This window comes from Grus americana, chromosome 21 (assembly GCF_028858705.1).
Source record: "Grus americana isolate bGruAme1 chromosome 21, bGruAme1.mat, whole genome shotgun sequence".
Lineage (NCBI taxonomy): Eukaryota > Metazoa > Chordata > Aves > Gruiformes > Gruidae > Grus > Grus americana.
Window position 1 is genome coordinate 3,867,216 of NC_072872.1, and position 17,572 is coordinate 3,884,787.

Consider the following 17,572-nt stretch of genomic DNA (forward strand, 5'->3'; position numbering starts at 1 on the left):
TCTCACTGAGCTATTCTGCATTTCCAACACTGTTTAGAACTTTGTGCTATCCTCTGACATCTCAAAAATGAGTGGTGGGCACCTCTGTCTCCTTCAGAGACTGAAGGCTCTAGCAGAAGGCAGAACAGCCTGTGAACTAAACACGTGAGGTGACAGGGACATTTATTTTACTTATCCTTACTACTAGGTTATCCCTCAGCTCATTGCAAGAATTGACACCCCTCGACCATTAGTAGGACGTCTCATTCATCAGCTCCTCACAGATATTGGACGGTACCACCCCCAGGTAAGCTTTGGCTTAGAGGAGGAATTTCCGCAGACTGGTAGCCAGCAAAGGCATTTCCTATGCTCCCTTTCACCTAGTCTAGATGCCTGCACTGGAAGTCACAGCAAGTGAGGATGGGGACTGTTTCTGCTGCTGCTTCTTTCACCTTGGCGCTGTTCACATAAAAATGGAAAGAAGAGATGGATGAGCCATGCAGCAGGGGAAGTTCTCACCATCTAACAGAATACCGGGTAGTCCAAATCACCTTGAATCTCATTGAGTGACTACTAAGACGCTACCTCACAAATGATTTATCTGAATTTCTTCCTACAGAGTGGAAAAATCACAAAATGCTAAAACCAGTTTTCTGTTTTTCCAGTTTGATACAGGCTCTCAAAGTCATTCTGCTACTTGAATTCAAGTCTTGTAAGCTTTTCACGTTGGAAGACTGAATAGCAAATTCCTATCATCTTTTCCAGAAACCAGCTTGCTTTCTCTTGTCTAGCTCCAAGCCTGCTATTTATTAATGCTTTGCTAATTTTCAATTTATGTAGCTCTTCTGTGTGGTTCTAAAATATTATCGGTTGATGTCCCTTGTAGGCTTTGATCTATCCTTTGACTGTGGCCTCTAAATCTACAACCACTGCTCGCCACAACGCTGCGAATAAGATCTTGAAAAACATGTGTGAGCACAGTAACACTCTGGTGCAGCAGGCAATGATGGTGAGTACTTAGTGTACCACCGAGTGTATTGTGTTTCAGGAATGGACATACCATAGGTATAATAACACAAAATGACTATGCATCGTTAATTAATTAGTACAATTAATTTGGGCTTTTTTTTGCAATTGGTAGAAGTTACAGTATTAGTATAATTTCAAGAGAATGCTTTAATTTAAAAGGACCGCAATGTTCAAATGCTGAGTTCTTGTTCTCCTTATGAATAAATTCAGATAGAGTCATAAAGAGATATAATTTTTTGCTTAATTAAAAGTGGAAACAAAACTTACCAAACATAGCACGGAAAGAGTAATTTAATTCATTTGCTAAAGATTTGTACGAATAAGTGAAAAGTAATGCTTTTGGGCCAAGCTACACAAATACATAAAAATTTGAAAGGCAACAAATAAGGTGAGAAAGCCTGATCAGCTTCTTGCAGAAAAAAGTGTAACAGAATTGTGGGAGTTCTCGTGGCTCCCTCTAGCTGTCAGCAACAAATTTTTCATAATCATTACAGAAGAAAGTAGTTTTGCATTTGTAAGTTAGTATACAGTCATAGTGTTTTTCTTTAGGCATTTGATCTTTTTTCCTGTCCTAAAACAGGTGAGCGAAGAGCTAATCCGTGTAGCCATCCTCTGGCATGAGATGTGGCATGAAGGGTTGGAGGAAGCATCTCGTCTATACTTTGGAGAAAGGAATGTGAAGGGAATGTTTGAGGTGCTGGAACCGCTTCACGCAATGATGGAGCGTGGGCCTCAGACTTTAAAAGAGACATCCTTCAATCAGGTATCAGCAAATGGCCAAGAGCATAACCTTCTGCATGCCCTCAAAAACAGACAGAACAGCCCCAGATGTCTTACAAGGACCTTGCAATCTTAACACAAAGAGTAAATCTCTTGGGACTCATTACGTTAGTTGCAGACTTCATTATTGACACTTATCTTCAGATCCGAATCACTTTTGATGACTACAGTACTACAGGGGCCATGGTAGTACAGATTGCCCTGGAGTCTTATATCAGCCAGGTGTCTGAACAACATACAACTGCTCTGCAGTTAATTATTCTGATTCCAGTCTGCTTTGCTTCACAGTAACCACTAGCACAGATAGTAGAGATGACCTCCCTCAAGCCAGCAAAAGGAATTAATTTGAGCTTGTGAGCCTACTGTTCAAGGGTGATTCTATTCATTCTGTTGCCTCCTATCATTAAGTCTATTTGTGAGCAACATTGTCTGATAAACTCAGGGCATGTCTTGGATCTAGGAATTTCTGGATCTTTAATTCTGATATGCTACAAAAACGTGAGATCAAGTATTTGTAACGCAACTTGAAAATAGACTGTGATGCTCTCTGTAAGTATTAAGTGGTCTCCACCTCTTCCACTAGAGTCTGTAGAAATGTTTTTCTTGTGTTTTTCACTTCCTCCCTAGGCCTATGGCAGAGATCTAATGGAAGCTCAGGAATGGTGCAGGAAGTACATGAAATCAGGAAATGTCAAAGACCTAACTCAGGCTTGGGATCTCTATTACCATGTGTTCCGGCGTATCTCAAAGCAGCTGCCTCAGGTAGGGGGAGAGGTACAATTCTGCTGTGGGTCTACAGTGCAAGTTGTCAATACTAATCTTTGTTTCATGTTTTTTTGTTATTTAAAACATTTGAATTAAGTATTCTGGAAATACCTGCATATGATTTATTGCAAGTTTGCTGATTATGCAAGACTTCTGAAGTATTGATGGCTGACTGAACTGTTCTAGGTCCCTCGACAGCATGAACTGTTCAGATGTTTCAGTGAGATTTAACTGAAATTCTAGGGGGTTGTATTTCTTTTTGGTTTTGGTAGCTCACTTCTTTGGAACTACAGTACGTGTCACCAAAACTCTTAATGTGCCGGGACCTGGAATTGGCAGTGCCAGGAACGTACGATCCCAACCAGCCCATCATACGAATTCAGTCCATTGCACCCTCACTGCAGGTCATCACCTCCAAGCAGCGGCCCAGGAAGTTAACACTAATGGGTAAGAGAGAGCAGTTTTCACTTAGCTATTCTGCTATTTAAACAGTCATAGCTTTTACGTCAAACTGCAAATTTACCGGGTGAAACCTCTCCAACATTTCCTTCCAAGTGAGATATTTCTTAGTGGTCTGGTCAGTCTGACTGCCACACTTTCCAGTTCTTGGGTGCACATATATTTACTCTTGTCTGTTTGTTCAGTAAGAGTAAACTTTTCTGTATTAATTCTTTCACAGGAAGCAATGGGCATGAGTTTGTATTCCTTCTGAAAGGTCATGAAGACCTTCGCCAAGATGAAAGAGTGATGCAGCTTTTTGGGTTGGTCAACACTCTGCTAGCAAATGATCCAACTTCTCTTCGTAAAAACCTCAGGTATGTGTTGCGGAAAATCACTGAATGTGCTTATGCACAAATGACTCCCTATATAGGTGCAGTTTCCAATTAACCCTTGGCACAACCAGCTGGTTTGTGAGGAAATGGCAAATCTGGGAACTAAGTTAATTTAAAAAAAAAAAAAGAGAAAGAAAAAACATTCATAGAATTCAAACTTGGAGGAAATGTATCCTGAGGGGATTGTTTGTTTTATTTAATTGAAGTCCCATCACATAAATATTTCAAGATAGCTTGAGCGCTGCCTTAGGAGCCTGAGAACAGGGGGGTTTGTCAAGGATTTCTTATTATAGTCACTAAATAGCTTGGTGAATAGTCACCGACTGCAATTCTGTACAGTGTCTTTCAGGCATGAACGTATCAAATGTCATGTGCAAATAATAGATCATCGTGGGTGACATAACATGTACCTTCTGAAAGCAGTCTTTTGGTGAAAACCACGTAGGCTTTGAGAATGTTTGTAGATTACCTGGCAGCAATGTATCCAAATGGATGCTTCAGGTCTGTTTGAAGAGAAGAAAAACAGGGCAACTACTGAAGAGACAATTTGGATCAGAATCAGATTTAGTAGTAGTTGTTTTAAGCATCTCGAAATGTAATGATTCGCAACATTCAACGATTTGAGCTCTGATTCTCCATTTTTTTCCTGTAGCATCCAGAGATATGCTGTTATTCCACTGTCTACAAATTCAGGCTTGATTGGTTGGGTCCCCCACTGTGACACACTGCATGCACTCATCCGAGACTACAGAGAGAAGAAAAAGATCCTGCTCAACATTGAACATCGCATCATGCTGAGGGTAAAGGGCAAAGCTGGCAGAGTTTTTGGTACATTCTTTTAGGACTCCAGTGTCTTAATGAAGAATAATGGTGCGCAGCTTGTTCTTCCTTTGCCTGTTTTCTGATTGTATTGGTACCAGTAATAAATGTAAAAATATCAGATAAGAGTTATAAAATGCTACTGAGAGGTAAAATTGGCCATATGTTTATTTGTTTCCTGTTTTAGCAGTGACCACAAGTTGTTACCATCTGGTGACTAAAATGTGTTTGGAATTTTGTGTGACTATGATGTGCCTTATACAAGGTGCCATGCTGCTGGCATTTACAAACATTGTGTCTAAGCAACAGGGCCACAATTAGACAGACTGGAGAAACTGAACATTACTAGGAAAGTTGGAGTTGCCTGCCAAAAAGGAAAGTGTGTGCCAACCCAGAAGACTTATCTGGATAATGTTTTTTGAAACATATTTACTTTCACAGTATTTTAATTAAATATGGCTATGGACTACTTTGTGGATGCTAAATCATTTGCTGTCTCATTTAAAATGAATTCTTCATTGTTGGGTAGTCATCTCACTGTGTTTGGGAACATACTGGTCAGGCTACAAATAATTTCATATCAAGTTTATATTGAAATTATTTGTGATTACTGTGTTTCTCATAATACAACTTGAGATTACTGGAGGTGGGTTTTTTAAGTTGCTGAGTGTCACTTCTCAATTATAGATGGCTCCAGATTATGACCACCTGACTCTGATGCAGAAGGTAGAAGTATTTGAACATGCTGTCAATAACACAGCTGGTGATGACCTGGCCAAACTGCTGTGGTTGAAAAGTCCAAGCTCGGAGGTGAGTTCAGTACACGTCATGGCTTGTGTTTGGCAATCAGCGTAACATGGAATTACTTTATCTGCAGAATGAGTGAGAGATGGTCTTTATTCATCATAAATTCCAGATGAATCACTGCAGAACATGTGTTTGCACATGTCTATCCCCTCACAAGGGGGTGTGCAGTCCCAAGCACGAGACTGGAGACCGAAGCTCCACATACTGTGTGTGGGGAGAGAAAAGCAGGAGCCTCAGAATATATTCTTGTAATGGCTTAGACCTCTGATTCAAGAGCACGGGATGTTTGAACCCCTGTTGGGCTACAGAGCGTATTGAACCTAAGCATATCACAGTTTCACTTTGTGCAAAATGCAAATAGTTAATGTCTAAATTAAAATATAAGCTGGAACATGCAGTGTGCCTGCCTGACTTTTTTCTATTTTGTCTCCATGTGTAGGTGTGGTTTGACAGAAGAACAAACTACACTCGTTCACTAGCTGTGATGTCAATGGTTGGGTACATTTTGGGCCTTGGGGACAGGTAAGTGAAATTGTAAAGGTTTCTTCTAAATAAAAGCACAGACTACGTAGGTCTATCCATTCATTCATTGGATCTGTGCTTATGATAACATCTTTCATTGTGGTTATTGCTGAGTTGTAACGATACCATCTTACAGGACCTAATTGCCTGTAGTGCTGAAAATAATGGCAGCACATGGGCTGTAGTGTTTGTGTATTTTGAGTGCAAGTAAGAGTTTCCTCCATTTTGAGAATTACATAGAGGACCACAAGTTCTAATTTTGTCCTTTCACTCACAGAATGGGAACTCTTTTTCCATCCATTCTATAAAACAGAAATATCGTTGACTTTTCCCACCAGTCTGTGTGCTTGTGTGTGCTTCATGCATATGAGATGGCAGCTTTTTGCAAAGTCTGTTTGGACTGTACACATACATCCAGCTTTTTGGGGAAGAAAGAAGCACCCTGATTAAGCATCAGGTTTTGTTCCTTGAAGTAGCCAAAAGAAATCCAGAGAAAGTATTTAGTGGCAGAAGTCTTCCAGTTCTCCCTCAAAATGGGTTTACTAACACTACTTATTTTGCCTGGTGGATATTTATTCTGTGAAGCAGGAACCTCTGGTGCTATATATGCTCACAGCAGTTGTCAGACGCACACATGAAGTCCCCACAAATACTCCCCAAAGACTGCTCTAGACTTAAACCAAGTGACAGTTAATGGTGGTTTAACTATTAATTTCTTGGTGCTTTTTCTGATCTGCAATGCAGACATGTTCTGGAGGGAAGTATGTACAATCCAAATAGATTGGGCAAATAATAAAAAAAAAAGAGAGATAAAATGAACAAATGTTTGATTCAGTACATGGCTTACTGTCAAAAGGGGACATCATAACTTCCAAAATACTGTTGAAGACAATATATTTTACATTTAAGGTCCATAATGCAAAAAAACCCCAGCTAAACCCTCAAATGTTTTTGTAACAAAAGCTTCTATTCCTGAACTTAAAGGTCTTTATAATGAAATTTATAAACCTTTGAAAACCGAATTAAAACAAAATTGGAACAAGTCAGCATGATTGTGGTTTTCCTAGTCTGGATTGATTCTGTTCTCTTCTGGTGGTAATCTAATTTGCATTACTTCACCTGTAGGATAATTCATTACATTTTTCTATGTTGAAAAAATAAAGAAGCATAAAACAAGTAGAAGAATTTATCCTAACTGAAAAATAAATGTTCATATCCAAGAAATGTACTGATGGCTCTGGTCCAATAGGTTGTTTATCTTCCAAGATGAGAAGATCTCTAACTCCTGAGAGGTAATTACAAAAATAACGTGATAGATGCACTGTCAGGAAGCTATTCTGTTCATCCTGAGATTGAAGATGTCAGATAAGCAAGCTGCTACTGGCTGTCCTTCTTCATGAAGATAAATATCATTTCAGACTGGAGCTGCTGTGATTTACTTTGAGCTTTTATAATGGTCTGTCACTCTGTTTTTTTTTCTCCTACTCCTTCATCAAAGACACCCCTCCAATCTGATGTTAGATAGACTGAGTGGAAAGATCCTGCATATTGACTTCGGGGACTGTTTTGAGGTAAATCTTTGTATTTGGACATGAAATTTTCTGTTACATTTCACATTTTCTGGTGGAACAGAAACGAATCTATAAACCAGAACAAACTAACCTTGGAGTGTGATCCTGGGCAAGCCCTTTGGCTCTCTTTTGGACTTTACTTTACCTCCAGGCAAGATGAAAATAATAGATATTTTATCTCAGAGCCATGTCTTGGGGATTAGCTAACCACTGGAACAAGCAAAGAAGTTCTAACATCACTTCTCCATAAAATTTCTTGAAACAATTTAAGCTGCTGATAGGCAGTCTGTGTTACCTGACACAAGCAACTGGACACACACTTGAATCTTTCCTCTGTGCTACCAAGTTAATTAGCTAGTTTTTCCCAATAATTTGTGGAAACTGAGGAACATAAATCTGGGACTTTATTTCCTATTTGGAATACCACCTTCAAGGTTGTAGCAAAAAAAAATCCCAATACTTAATAACTCTTAAATAACAAGTTAACTATTAATTTACTAATTCTCAATCATTGTGTGTTTAGGTTGCGATGACAAGAGAAAAATTCCCTGAGAAGATTCCGTTTAGGTTAACAAGGATGCTGACAAATGCTATGGAGGTAAGCATCCCCTCTTTAATATGAAGGGGATTGTTCCTAGTGAAAATGGCACCAATTTCTCAGTTTTTCCTATCTTTCTGTTGTGGCTAAACCTCTCCACTCCTCTAAGAACCAAAGGTGTTAATGTTTCAGCTGCATTTTCTTTAAGTTAAAATATCTCCTGTGATCTCTACAGTACATTACAGTGGAAAGCAGCTTTTTCATTGATGCAAAAATCCCTGAAATTCCTCCAACTTCTTAGTCCTTCCTCAGTTTCCTCATTTCAAATAGCTGTTTGCATCAACTAGACACAGCCAGCGGCATGGTACTTCACAACGATCATCTTAATAGCAGAAGGGAGCCTCATTAGTTTCTAATGAACATCTATCTTGTTCTCTTAACGAACAAAGCACAGTGGAAGTGAATTTCTGTTTAAAGCACAAGCCACGTCCTGCTCCCTGAACATTAGGGTTGGAGTTGCAGCATGGTTGATTTGCTTCTTTCTCTTCTGAAGGTCACAGGCCTCGATGGCAATTACAGAATCACCTGTCACACAGTGATGGAAGTCCTGCGCGAACATAAGGACAGCGTTATGGCTGTGCTTGAAGCCTTTGTGTATGATCCATTATTGAATTGGCGGCTGATGGACAGTAAGTGATTCTGGTATAACAGTGACAGCAAGAGAATAACCAGTCTGATTTCATACAAGAAATCCAGAAGCCTGAAATCCAATGTCTGTCTGAAGCCAATCTGATTAAATTGTTGGTTTGCAAGTGCTGTTTCTGTGCGCACATGGTTTTGGGGATTGTAATGTGAAATTACCACAGTGGTTAAAACCCTTTTGCCCTTAAACACAGACGCCAAACTAAGCTACAAGCAAAATTGTTTGGGTTGTTTTTGTATTAATTGTCATCGGCAGATGGAAAGCTATGTTCAGGTGACGTAAAATTTGGAGAAAGAGGAAGACAGTCAAATCTGTATTGTTTGTGGACAAATTTCCTATGAAACACTGAAACTCCAGTTCATGCTTTTCAACTCCTTATTTTCTTGCAGCAAATACAAAGGGCAATAAGCGCTCACGAACAAGAACAGACTCATACTCAGCTAGTCAGTCAGTAGGTGAGTAGAAAAGATGGTGTACATCACAAATGTTTAGAACATTTTTTTAGCAGTGCACGAGACTGGGTAAGTATTTTCAGTCCTCTTCTCAAAAGTAGACAGATAAACAGCCTGTCATTAGCTTTAGAACTGGAAGTGGTGAGTTCAGTACTTTGGCTCAAAAAGCAGATGCTCCTTTACAGTTACATTAACATGCTTTTGGAGCACACAGAAACTGATGTAATCCAAGGTATAATTGAAACATGATAGTTATTTACTTAGCTATCAAGTATTAGTGTGCAAAACCTGGTGAGTAGTCATCAGACTGAATGTTGAGAGCTTTGCATTGAATCTTAGCAATTGTTTGCTGTTGGACTGCAGAATAGGGACATTGTTTCACACAATGGAGAGTTCTACAAATAAACATACTTCCTTGTAGTTCTAGATTAATTGTACGTCATTTCAAAATATCTTTCAATTACACTTTTATACAAAATAGCAGGGGAAAAATAATGTTTGCTCCTGTGATATGCTTCCATTAGTGATACAGATGTGTGGTACGCTGGTTGCAGTCAAATATGCTTTTCAAATAACCTAACAGTTTGTTAATGTTTCCAGAATAATATTATTCTATCTGCTTTTCAGCTTCACATTTATGCTTTTATGTTTTCTTGGGTTTTTTCAACAGAAATGTTGGACAGTGTGGAATTGGGTGAGACAGCCCATAAGAAAACTGGGACCACAGTGCCTGAATCCATCCATTCCTTCAGTAAGTTTTATTGTTGTTTCTATACTGATGAAGAAACTGTTCTTAGGTCAGAAAATTTCATCATGATCCAGACACAATTATATGAGATGGGACAGATACAGTTCCTTGTCAGCATAAATGAGGAAATATAATTACCTGTGTTCTCAACTCCAGAAAGAAGGTGACAGAAAACGTACTGATATCTGGGTTTGTTTGCTCTCAAAATGGTGTTTATGGTATTTGAGAAGGGCAGATGTAGCAGCAATACAAATGTTTTTATTGTTCAGATGAAGTCCTAATTCTCTTTCCTACTCTCTTTTAGTAGGAGATGGTCTAGTGAAGCCAGAAGCTCTAAATAAGAAGGCAATTCAAATCATCAACAGGGTTCGAGATAAGCTCACTGGTGAGCGTGTTTTTATGTTTATATAAGATAAACATAAAATCTGATGAGATGGATCAGCACTACTTTTAGTGTTTTGTATTTTGTGTTAATCCTTGAATTTAACATATTCTGATTAAGTGAATGAGGCGATTTTCTGGTTTTTGTCTTAACACCTAAGGACTGGAGCCTGTGTTTAGATACAAAGGAGCCTGATTTGAAAAGTACAGAGGTGATTGTAACTAAACAGACTTCATATTTTGCATGTCTTGGCTTGTTAGTGGAAGTTGAATTTCTACTGTCCTGACTTTATAGTTTGCAGCATTTAGTTGGAAATCTTATGCTTTTAAAATTTATAAGAAACTGCCCCCCCACCTGCCAAATAAAGTACTTGAAGGAGTAGGACCAGGATTCCAGCTACTGGAAAGTTATCTGTTGTTGGTTTTTACATTATTTGGAGAAGATAAAAGGAAGAAACCATAATAACAGGGAAAACAGAGTTCTGGGCTCTGTATGCCTTTAGAAGTTCTCCATGTTTGGAAAATTTTGCATTTTATATACTGTAAGGGAAGGGTAGTTAAAAGTCCTATCAGTCCTTAACCTGCCACCCAGAAGCAAGTTATGTTATATGATTTGTGACTTCCATTCATGATTTCTTTTTTTCATCCTTTAATTTCAAAGGTCGAGACTTTTCTCATGACGAAACTCTTGATGTACCCACACAAGTAGAATTGCTCATTAAGCAAGCTACTTCTCACGAGAATCTGTGCCAGTGCTACATTGGATGGTGAGTTTGTCACTCAGCTAACCTTGCAAAATTCTCCTCTAAATAATCTGGGCAGAGGACAGCTAAGGACAATGTCACTGGTGTAGTTAGTTATATGTAGGAGCCTTACCACGTGTTGCGTGTGCTCGGGTAAATTTTGCAAGCCTATGAGAGAGATTTCGTAGACAGTCCTTTGTAAGAAAGTTGGTTTTGGAAGTACTGACAGGGATTTTAGAACACTTAAATTGCAATCAGCCTGAACAGTCTAAGCATTTGAAATACGTCATGTGGTGGTCACTGATTTCAGTTACCGTGAAGAGCCACATGTTCTAAAGTAAACAGAGACGATTTACTGTCACTTTGAGTTAGCTAACTTTGGACTGTGCTTAAGGAATTAGATCTTTTTAGCATTTTTAAACTTTCGTTAGCTGGAAAGAAGCATGCGGATCACCTGTCAACTTTTCCTATACTAAAGTGGTGGCTAGTTAGTATGGAATCTCAGTCCTTGTCTGTGTTGCCTTTGTGAAACTCTGTGCAAGTCAACATCTTTGTTTTCTTTAGGTGTCCTTTCTGGTAACAGAAGATTCCAAACTATCCGCAGCCTTTTGTTCTGGAGGCTTTTGCACTCCAAACTTGCTCTTCTACAAACACAAACTGAACGTTGGACTGAAATACAGCCTTTGTCAAATATTTTGAAATGTAAATGAAAAGAGTTATTGTATATTAAAAGTTGGTTTAAGCCAATGTATAGCTGCTGTTGGAAAAACACAAGCTGTCTGAAACACAACACTTGATTTGGGTTTCCAGGACAGCAAAGACTGATTGTACCACAGATGTCTATGGTTCCGCTTGGTCTTTGGGGAACTGGTGATCCATTGAAAATAACTATATACGGGTTTTGACTTACTTTGCAATGTAACTAAGTCATTTGCAGATTAATTATTGCCCTGGTCAGTCCTGTTGGTGTGGATAAGTGAGCTCAGTGTGCTTGTGCAGGAGGCTTCATTTAGGTTTTGGGGGTGAGCTGGATAACTGGAAAGAGAAGCAGAATTTTACCATTGTTTCATCCTGTTACCTTTTTTTAAACTTGATTCTTGCCCCAAAATTGGAGACTGTATATCCGCTCATTACAGTAGTGCAGAAGTCGTGTTTCAGACTAGATCAGGATATCAGAGCAGAGCCACGAATTGAAGACCTTGAGCTGAGCAAAGTCATGCGCCTCTATGCGGATTGATCGGTGGCAAACTGGATGCAGGGTACAAATGAAATACCACTTGGGAGCTTCTCACGGTGTCTGGATTAAAAAGCAGTATTGGGAAATAACTAGGAAAAGTTAGTACTTGGCATAGGAGGCAGATGTGGGGAGAACTGGTCATAACTTGAAACAGAAAATAATGGTTATTAAACATGAGGGTGAAGATAAAGTTATGATTTATGAATTAAACATATTAAAAACAATGCACAAAATACAACAGAGTAGCCATGTTTAGATGCCATGTTGTATTTGAATATTTTTGTGCCAATAAATTACACCAAAATGTAAACATTTTGACTGTGTTCTTGTTTATTCCTAAATAGTACTTAGGAAGAGACAGGGACATGGATTATCTATTTTTTTAACAAAAGTTTCCTGTTGCCATGGCTTTGACTTGTCTCTTTCTGCATCAGCTCCGGTGGTTGGCTATATTTCCCTTTTGATAGAAGCTGGAGGCACAGTTACCACGACTGAATGATGTCTGTCACTTGGGTAAAAGAAACTTGACCATACCACCCCTAAATTTTAGTTTCCAGCAGATGCGATGTCATCCATGCGGTAAGAACATCAGCTTTCTTGGTCTCAAGAGTCACAGCCACCACTCGAGGGACAGTGTGGGCTGTGTCACTGTCCCGGCAGGGCCTCTGAGGGCTTCCCCACCTGTTTGTGCCCGCACTGCACCCCGAAAGTGGGAAGTAGGCAGGTGGCAGTCGGGGGCCTTTGGGTGGCAGTGCCCTCTGTCCCCTTTCCAGGCACTGGGGTGGCTGCCATGGGACCGGGGCCCCACTGGTGGGTGCTGTGTGGGGAAGAGGGCCGGGGTCCCGCCCCGAGTGTCCCCCCGGTCCCCCTTCTCCCACCCCACGCCGCCTGGGGGCGTCACAGAGCAGCCCTGGCGCCGCCTCCCCGTGCGCATGCGTCGTCCCCCCCCCCGCCACCGCATAACGGCCGCATTCTCGCGAGAACTTCTGAGCGTCGCGTAGCAGCGGAGACAACATGGCGGCCGCCGTCGCTGGCGGGAGCGGCAGCGCGGCAGCGGAGAGCCCCGCGGGGCAGGAAGGGCCCCGGGGGGCGGCGGGGCGACCCGCGGAGACCGAGGGGGGCAGCGCGGCGGCGGGGCTGCTTGGCTTCAATGATGTCGACGCCTTCGTCAAGGTGCGCGGCGATGGGCCCTGGGGGAGCGGGGCGGGCGCCGTGCACTACCGCTCCCGGCGTGCCGTGCGCGGCTCGGGGCGTACCGGGAGCTGTAGTTCTTCCCTGTGGGGGCTGCCTGAGGGCCCCCACTTAAGTAGATGCCACCCGTGGGCAGTCCCCTGTGGGCGCTCCCCGCCATGCGCGGCAGGGAGGGTGCGGGCCGCTCCCACGGGTGCCGGGGACCAGAGCAGCGCGTTGGGGCCTGCTACCGCCCTGGGCTCGGGCCTCTTCTGAGCGCGGTCTTGTAAAGCGCACAGGATGGGCGTTTGCTGCCTCCCCACGCGAGTCCCCGACATGCAGAGGAAGCGGGAACCTCGCGAGGGCCATTTCTGGACGGTGGCGATGGGCCTTGTCCCTTGGCTCACGGCTCTTGCCTTCACCTGTGCGCGCTGCTGCTGCTTGCAAGAGAGGGAACGCTTGCTGGTTCTCGAGCAGGGAGCATCGCAAGGGTGTTTTGTTTTATTAAAATAATACTAAAGTAATTCTTTGCGTTTCTACTGATTTAATAAGCTTTCTTTCAGACCTTAAATGCTAAACTACGTTTTAAGTCTTGTTACTAGACTTTCATCATTTTAAAGGGCTCTAAAAAGACAATGTGAACTAAATGACTGTAAGGTTACTCATGTTGAAAAGCCCCATGATACTATATATTAGAAACACGCAGTGCAAACAAGCTAAGCAAAATGTGTTTCTACCAAATAGTATCCTGGGTAAACGGAGGAACAAAACACTGAAAAAAATTTCTAATAATGTCGTATTCTTGCACAGTATGCTCTTGGCGTAGTGGTAGCTGCAACAAAGGCATCTAATGGGCTTCCTCAGCCTGGCGATGAGTATGACTTCTACCGAAGTTTCCCTGGCTTCCGGGCGTACTGTGAAACACAGGGTGACTGTCTCCTTCACTGGTAAGGATGCTTTTGTGTCTCTGGGCTGTTGCTAATAGCTTCTAATCCAAAACAGAAAGTAGCACCCTTCTTTGGAGACACTGAACTTGCTATAAATAAAAAGATGTTTTATTTCACATACCTAATTTTAGCTACTTCCCTAGCACTTGACAGTTTAAGTAACAAGTTTAAAGAGGGCTTTTTATAATGATTTGGAAAAAGAGCTGCGCAGAGAGCAGAGGCTGATATAAAATGTATTAGGCTATCTATTTTAGAAGTCACATGATTCGTAAGAAATTCTAACTCTTAGGACTGTATAGATATTTCTTCTGCTCATGCAATGTTATCTATAAGTACTGCATTTGATTTATTTTCAAACTTTAAAGATGTAGAAAGTCAAATGGAATTGATGATTTTGTGTTTAGCATGCCTGCTTCCAAGTTGTTAATAGCCGTACTGTTCTTTTGCAAGCATGAGCAGGGTGATGCGGTACCATGGCTGCCAGAGCCACATGAAAGATCACAGTAAAGTGACAGATCTGGATGATAGATTTGATCTGCTGGTTGACTCCAACGATGTTATTCTTGAAAGAGTGGTAAGCAAATTATTTCTGGATGGTGTTCTTATAAACTGTTTGTTTGCCACACGTTGTTCTTTCATTGCAAGAATTTCAGGGGTAGGACTTTCACAGTTAACGCTTAGTGTTTCCTCAATCTGATGATTTTAATTTTGAAAACGTTTCCATGTGCTACACCAGTGGTCACAGGAGCTAAAGCAGATGGGTTATGGCAAAGAGCAAGAAGGTAATATGTGACCTGTGAGGAAACTAAACACAGTTTGACACAAGAACCTTACAACCTGAGAACAAGTCTGTAAATTCATAGAGCTGCTTCTCTGAGGAAACTCTTCCTACCTCAATGTTCAACATACTCTTCCCATGTTTGTCTGTCTCGTGTTGCAGAGAATTTGGGGAGATGGCTGGGGAGGTATCTATTTGTGTGATGTTCTTTATTCAGTCTGACTAGAATGGTTGAGTGTGGTAATTTAACAGGTGTTTGGTGTTCACCTCTCTTTTCTGGAATGTAGGGCATTTTATTGGATGAGGCAGCAGGAGTGAACAAAAACCAGCAACCAGTCCTCCCTGCTGGGTTACAGCCCCCACAGACGATTGTTTCCAGCTGGAACCGCAAGGTGAGGCCTCTGTGCTCAGTTTGCTGTGTTATCTTTTTTCCTTAGCATTGGCGCTACTGATTTTCCAGTGAAGTTGAGTAATTAAATGTTTTGTCATGGTTTTTTACACATCCTAACTCACTCCCTCTTTTTTTTCTTTTCCTTTTTATTCAAACTTGGTTCTGGATTCTATGTGCCTTCAATTGCCATTTCAATTTCATGTATGCAACAGCCTTTGTTTTGCTTATTCATATGAGTTCAGATCCCGATCCAAAGAACTTTCATTCTTAGGTGCTGGACTCACTGCAAAAGAGTGACTCACTTTTGGGTTTGGGGTACAACTTTATTCCTCTTAATATTGGGTAAGACCGAGTAAAAGAAGCTCTGAACATCTGCTAACTCGTGTGAGTTTTGTGGCTTACCTTTTTTTAAATAGGCAGAATCCCACAAGAGAAGTCAAACTGAAACCTTCCGGCTGCTTCATGCCAAGAATATCTCTCGACCACAGCTGAAGTTTCGGGAGAAGATTGACAATTCCAATACTCCCTTTGTACCTAAACTTTTTATCAAGCCAAATGCTTTGAAACCTTTGCCTGAAGGTAAGGGGTTTATTTTTTGTTGGGTAACCTATTGAGAGTATTTGACCCAAATGTGTCATCACAGTCTAAAGGAGAAATCATTGACTGTAAAAACAGCAGGAGATGGTGACCATTTAGGTGCAGTAAGCTCTGTGACTCTGTTGTTTACATATGTGTAACGTAAGGGTAGGTCAGCATACAGCATCTTCTTGTTGGTGTACAGTAAATAATCTGTTCCCCAAAAATGCTTCTCTTTACCACCATTGAATGTGCACGATGAGAGTCACTCTGGCACCAGAAGTGGTCTTGACTAGTCTAGTTGGCTTTACAGATACTTCTTTCTAATTAGTTAGGAGTGCGAGGTATATGGTTAGATCAACCTTTGCTTTGGGTGCTTTATCAAAGCTGCCAGCGTAACATCATATCTTGGCAACGTGTCATTCTGCTGCTGATGATTCATCCTTAGTCTGCACAGATGCAGTTGTAATTTTAGTCACTGGAAACGATTGAAAGATTTTACTGAAGATTTTTCAGCATCCTTCCAAGCTCTTGAGCAGAACCACCTTGCATCTTGCTTAACAACAGCCTGTTAAAACCTAGTAACTGAGTTGTCATTAGAGGCGCAGACAGAAATCTTGCTGACAGCAAAAGCTGCAGGTCTAAATTGTTAAGATTTTTGATACTTCATGGTTTTAATAGGATCTTGTGGTGGGTGGAGGGGAGAGAGTAGTAGGCTGAGAACATGTTATGTGTGGGATACAGTCCAGTTGTTCCATATTGGTTGTTCAGCCCTCACAAAAAGTGGACGGGAACGAAAGGAGCGCCCTGAAGACTTGGATGTACCAGCTGCTTTGGCAGACTTCATACACCAGCAGAGGACGCAGCAAACTGAGCAAGACATGTAAGAAATTAAACTGACAGCAAGGTGCTTGGAGTACCATTGGTGAACGTGCATTTTTGTGGTCCCATTGTGCTGATGCTATTCATGTGTAACAGCTCTGCATGTGTTTGTGTCTGTACGCTACGTTGTGTGTGATTTGCTTTAGACATCTGCAGTAATTTTAAACCTATGTTTAATAAGGGACAAAATTTTTACTCAATAAGGAAACTGCCATAGCTCTCAGAGTCTCTGTGCTCTGGCTTCATAAAGATGACTGAAATTTCCTCTGTGCCTGTCTTCCTGATTTCCACAGGTTTGCTCACCCTTACCAGTATGAACTGGAACATTTTTCTCCACCAGATGGAGTTCTCAAGAAACCAGAACCCCAGGTTGGTGCCCACATTAACTTAAACTTAGTGCAGATGCAGTAAGTTTACAGCCAGCCATACTTGACGAATTTCAGAATTGAGGGTGGAGGTCAGGGCTGGGAATTGACAGAAAACATACCATGTCTAATAATTTGCTCTACCAGATGTACAGGCCCATCAAGGAAACACCCTGTCATTTTATCACCACACTGGATGAGCTGGTAGAACTAAATGAAAAGCTTATGAACTGTAAAGAATTTGCTCTGGACTTAGAGGTAATCAGATTGCCTTTTGTGTTTAAAAGTCGCATGTGTACTATTAGTACCTAGGAGACCATTATAGTCTTCTAGTCTGTTTTGTAGTCGTCTTTTTCTCCTGCTTTTTGTACTTTCTGACATGGAAAGACAGCTCATGACCCTTCTAGATGTTATCTAGAAGATTGAATTAAACTGTGTCTATATTACAAGTTTTCCAATGGGCAGCACTGGCTGCACACTTCATACTGAATTTATTTCAATTCCGCCCATGTTTTTTTATGTCATGTTAGCGACTGCAAAGAGAAAGCTTGCTCAT

The 17,572-nt window shown here is 41.1% G+C and overlaps 2 protein-coding genes across 7 annotated transcripts in view; both read left to right on the forward strand.

The window, feature by feature from the left end:
- Nucleotides 1-12,217, forward strand: part of MTOR (mechanistic target of rapamycin kinase) — a 66,353-nt gene extending 54,136 nt beyond the window's left edge. For all 4 annotated transcript variants that reach the window (XM_054800986.1, XM_054800987.1, XM_054800988.1 and 1 more), the window contains 17 exons: nt 188-286; nt 866-988; nt 1,589-1,771; nt 2,416-2,550; nt 2,826-3,000; nt 3,233-3,368; nt 4,039-4,186; nt 4,893-5,015; nt 5,452-5,534; nt 7,033-7,105; nt 7,629-7,703; nt 8,197-8,332; nt 8,736-8,801; nt 9,469-9,549; nt 9,851-9,931; nt 10,589-10,694; nt 11,235-12,217. In XM_054800986.1, coding sequence (XP_054656961.1) covers nt 188-286; nt 866-988; nt 1,589-1,771; nt 2,416-2,550; nt 2,826-3,000; nt 3,233-3,368; nt 4,039-4,186; nt 4,893-5,015; nt 5,452-5,534; nt 7,033-7,105; nt 7,629-7,703; nt 8,197-8,332; nt 8,736-8,801; nt 9,469-9,549; nt 9,851-9,931; nt 10,589-10,694; nt 11,235-11,250 — 1,839 coding nt within the window. In that variant the 3' untranslated portion in view covers nt 11,251-12,217. The remainder of the gene's footprint in view (nt 1-187; nt 287-865; nt 989-1,588; nt 1,772-2,415; nt 2,551-2,825; nt 3,001-3,232; nt 3,369-4,038; nt 4,187-4,892; nt 5,016-5,451; nt 5,535-7,032; nt 7,106-7,628; nt 7,704-8,196; nt 8,333-8,735; nt 8,802-9,468; nt 9,550-9,850; nt 9,932-10,588; nt 10,695-11,234) is intronic.
- Nucleotides 12,218-12,910: 693 nt separating this feature from the next.
- EXOSC10 (exosome component 10) overlaps nt 12,911-17,572 on the forward strand; it is a 51,986-nt gene continuing 47,324 nt past the window's right edge. For all 3 annotated transcript variants that reach the window (XR_008580077.1, XM_054849305.1, XM_054849306.1), the window contains exons 1-8: nt 12,911-13,080; nt 13,888-14,024; nt 14,475-14,598; nt 15,090-15,194; nt 15,610-15,772; nt 16,541-16,652; nt 16,945-17,020; nt 17,164-17,274. Coding sequence is in view for 2 of the 3 variants with exons in the window: in XM_054849305.1 (XP_054705280.1) it covers nt 12,922-13,080; nt 13,888-14,024; nt 14,475-14,598; nt 15,090-15,194; nt 15,610-15,772; nt 16,541-16,652; nt 16,945-17,020; nt 17,164-17,274 (987 nt within the window). In the remaining variant the exon portion in view is untranslated. The remainder of the gene's footprint in view (nt 13,081-13,887; nt 14,025-14,474; nt 14,599-15,089; nt 15,195-15,609; nt 15,773-16,540; nt 16,653-16,944; nt 17,021-17,163; nt 17,275-17,572) is intronic.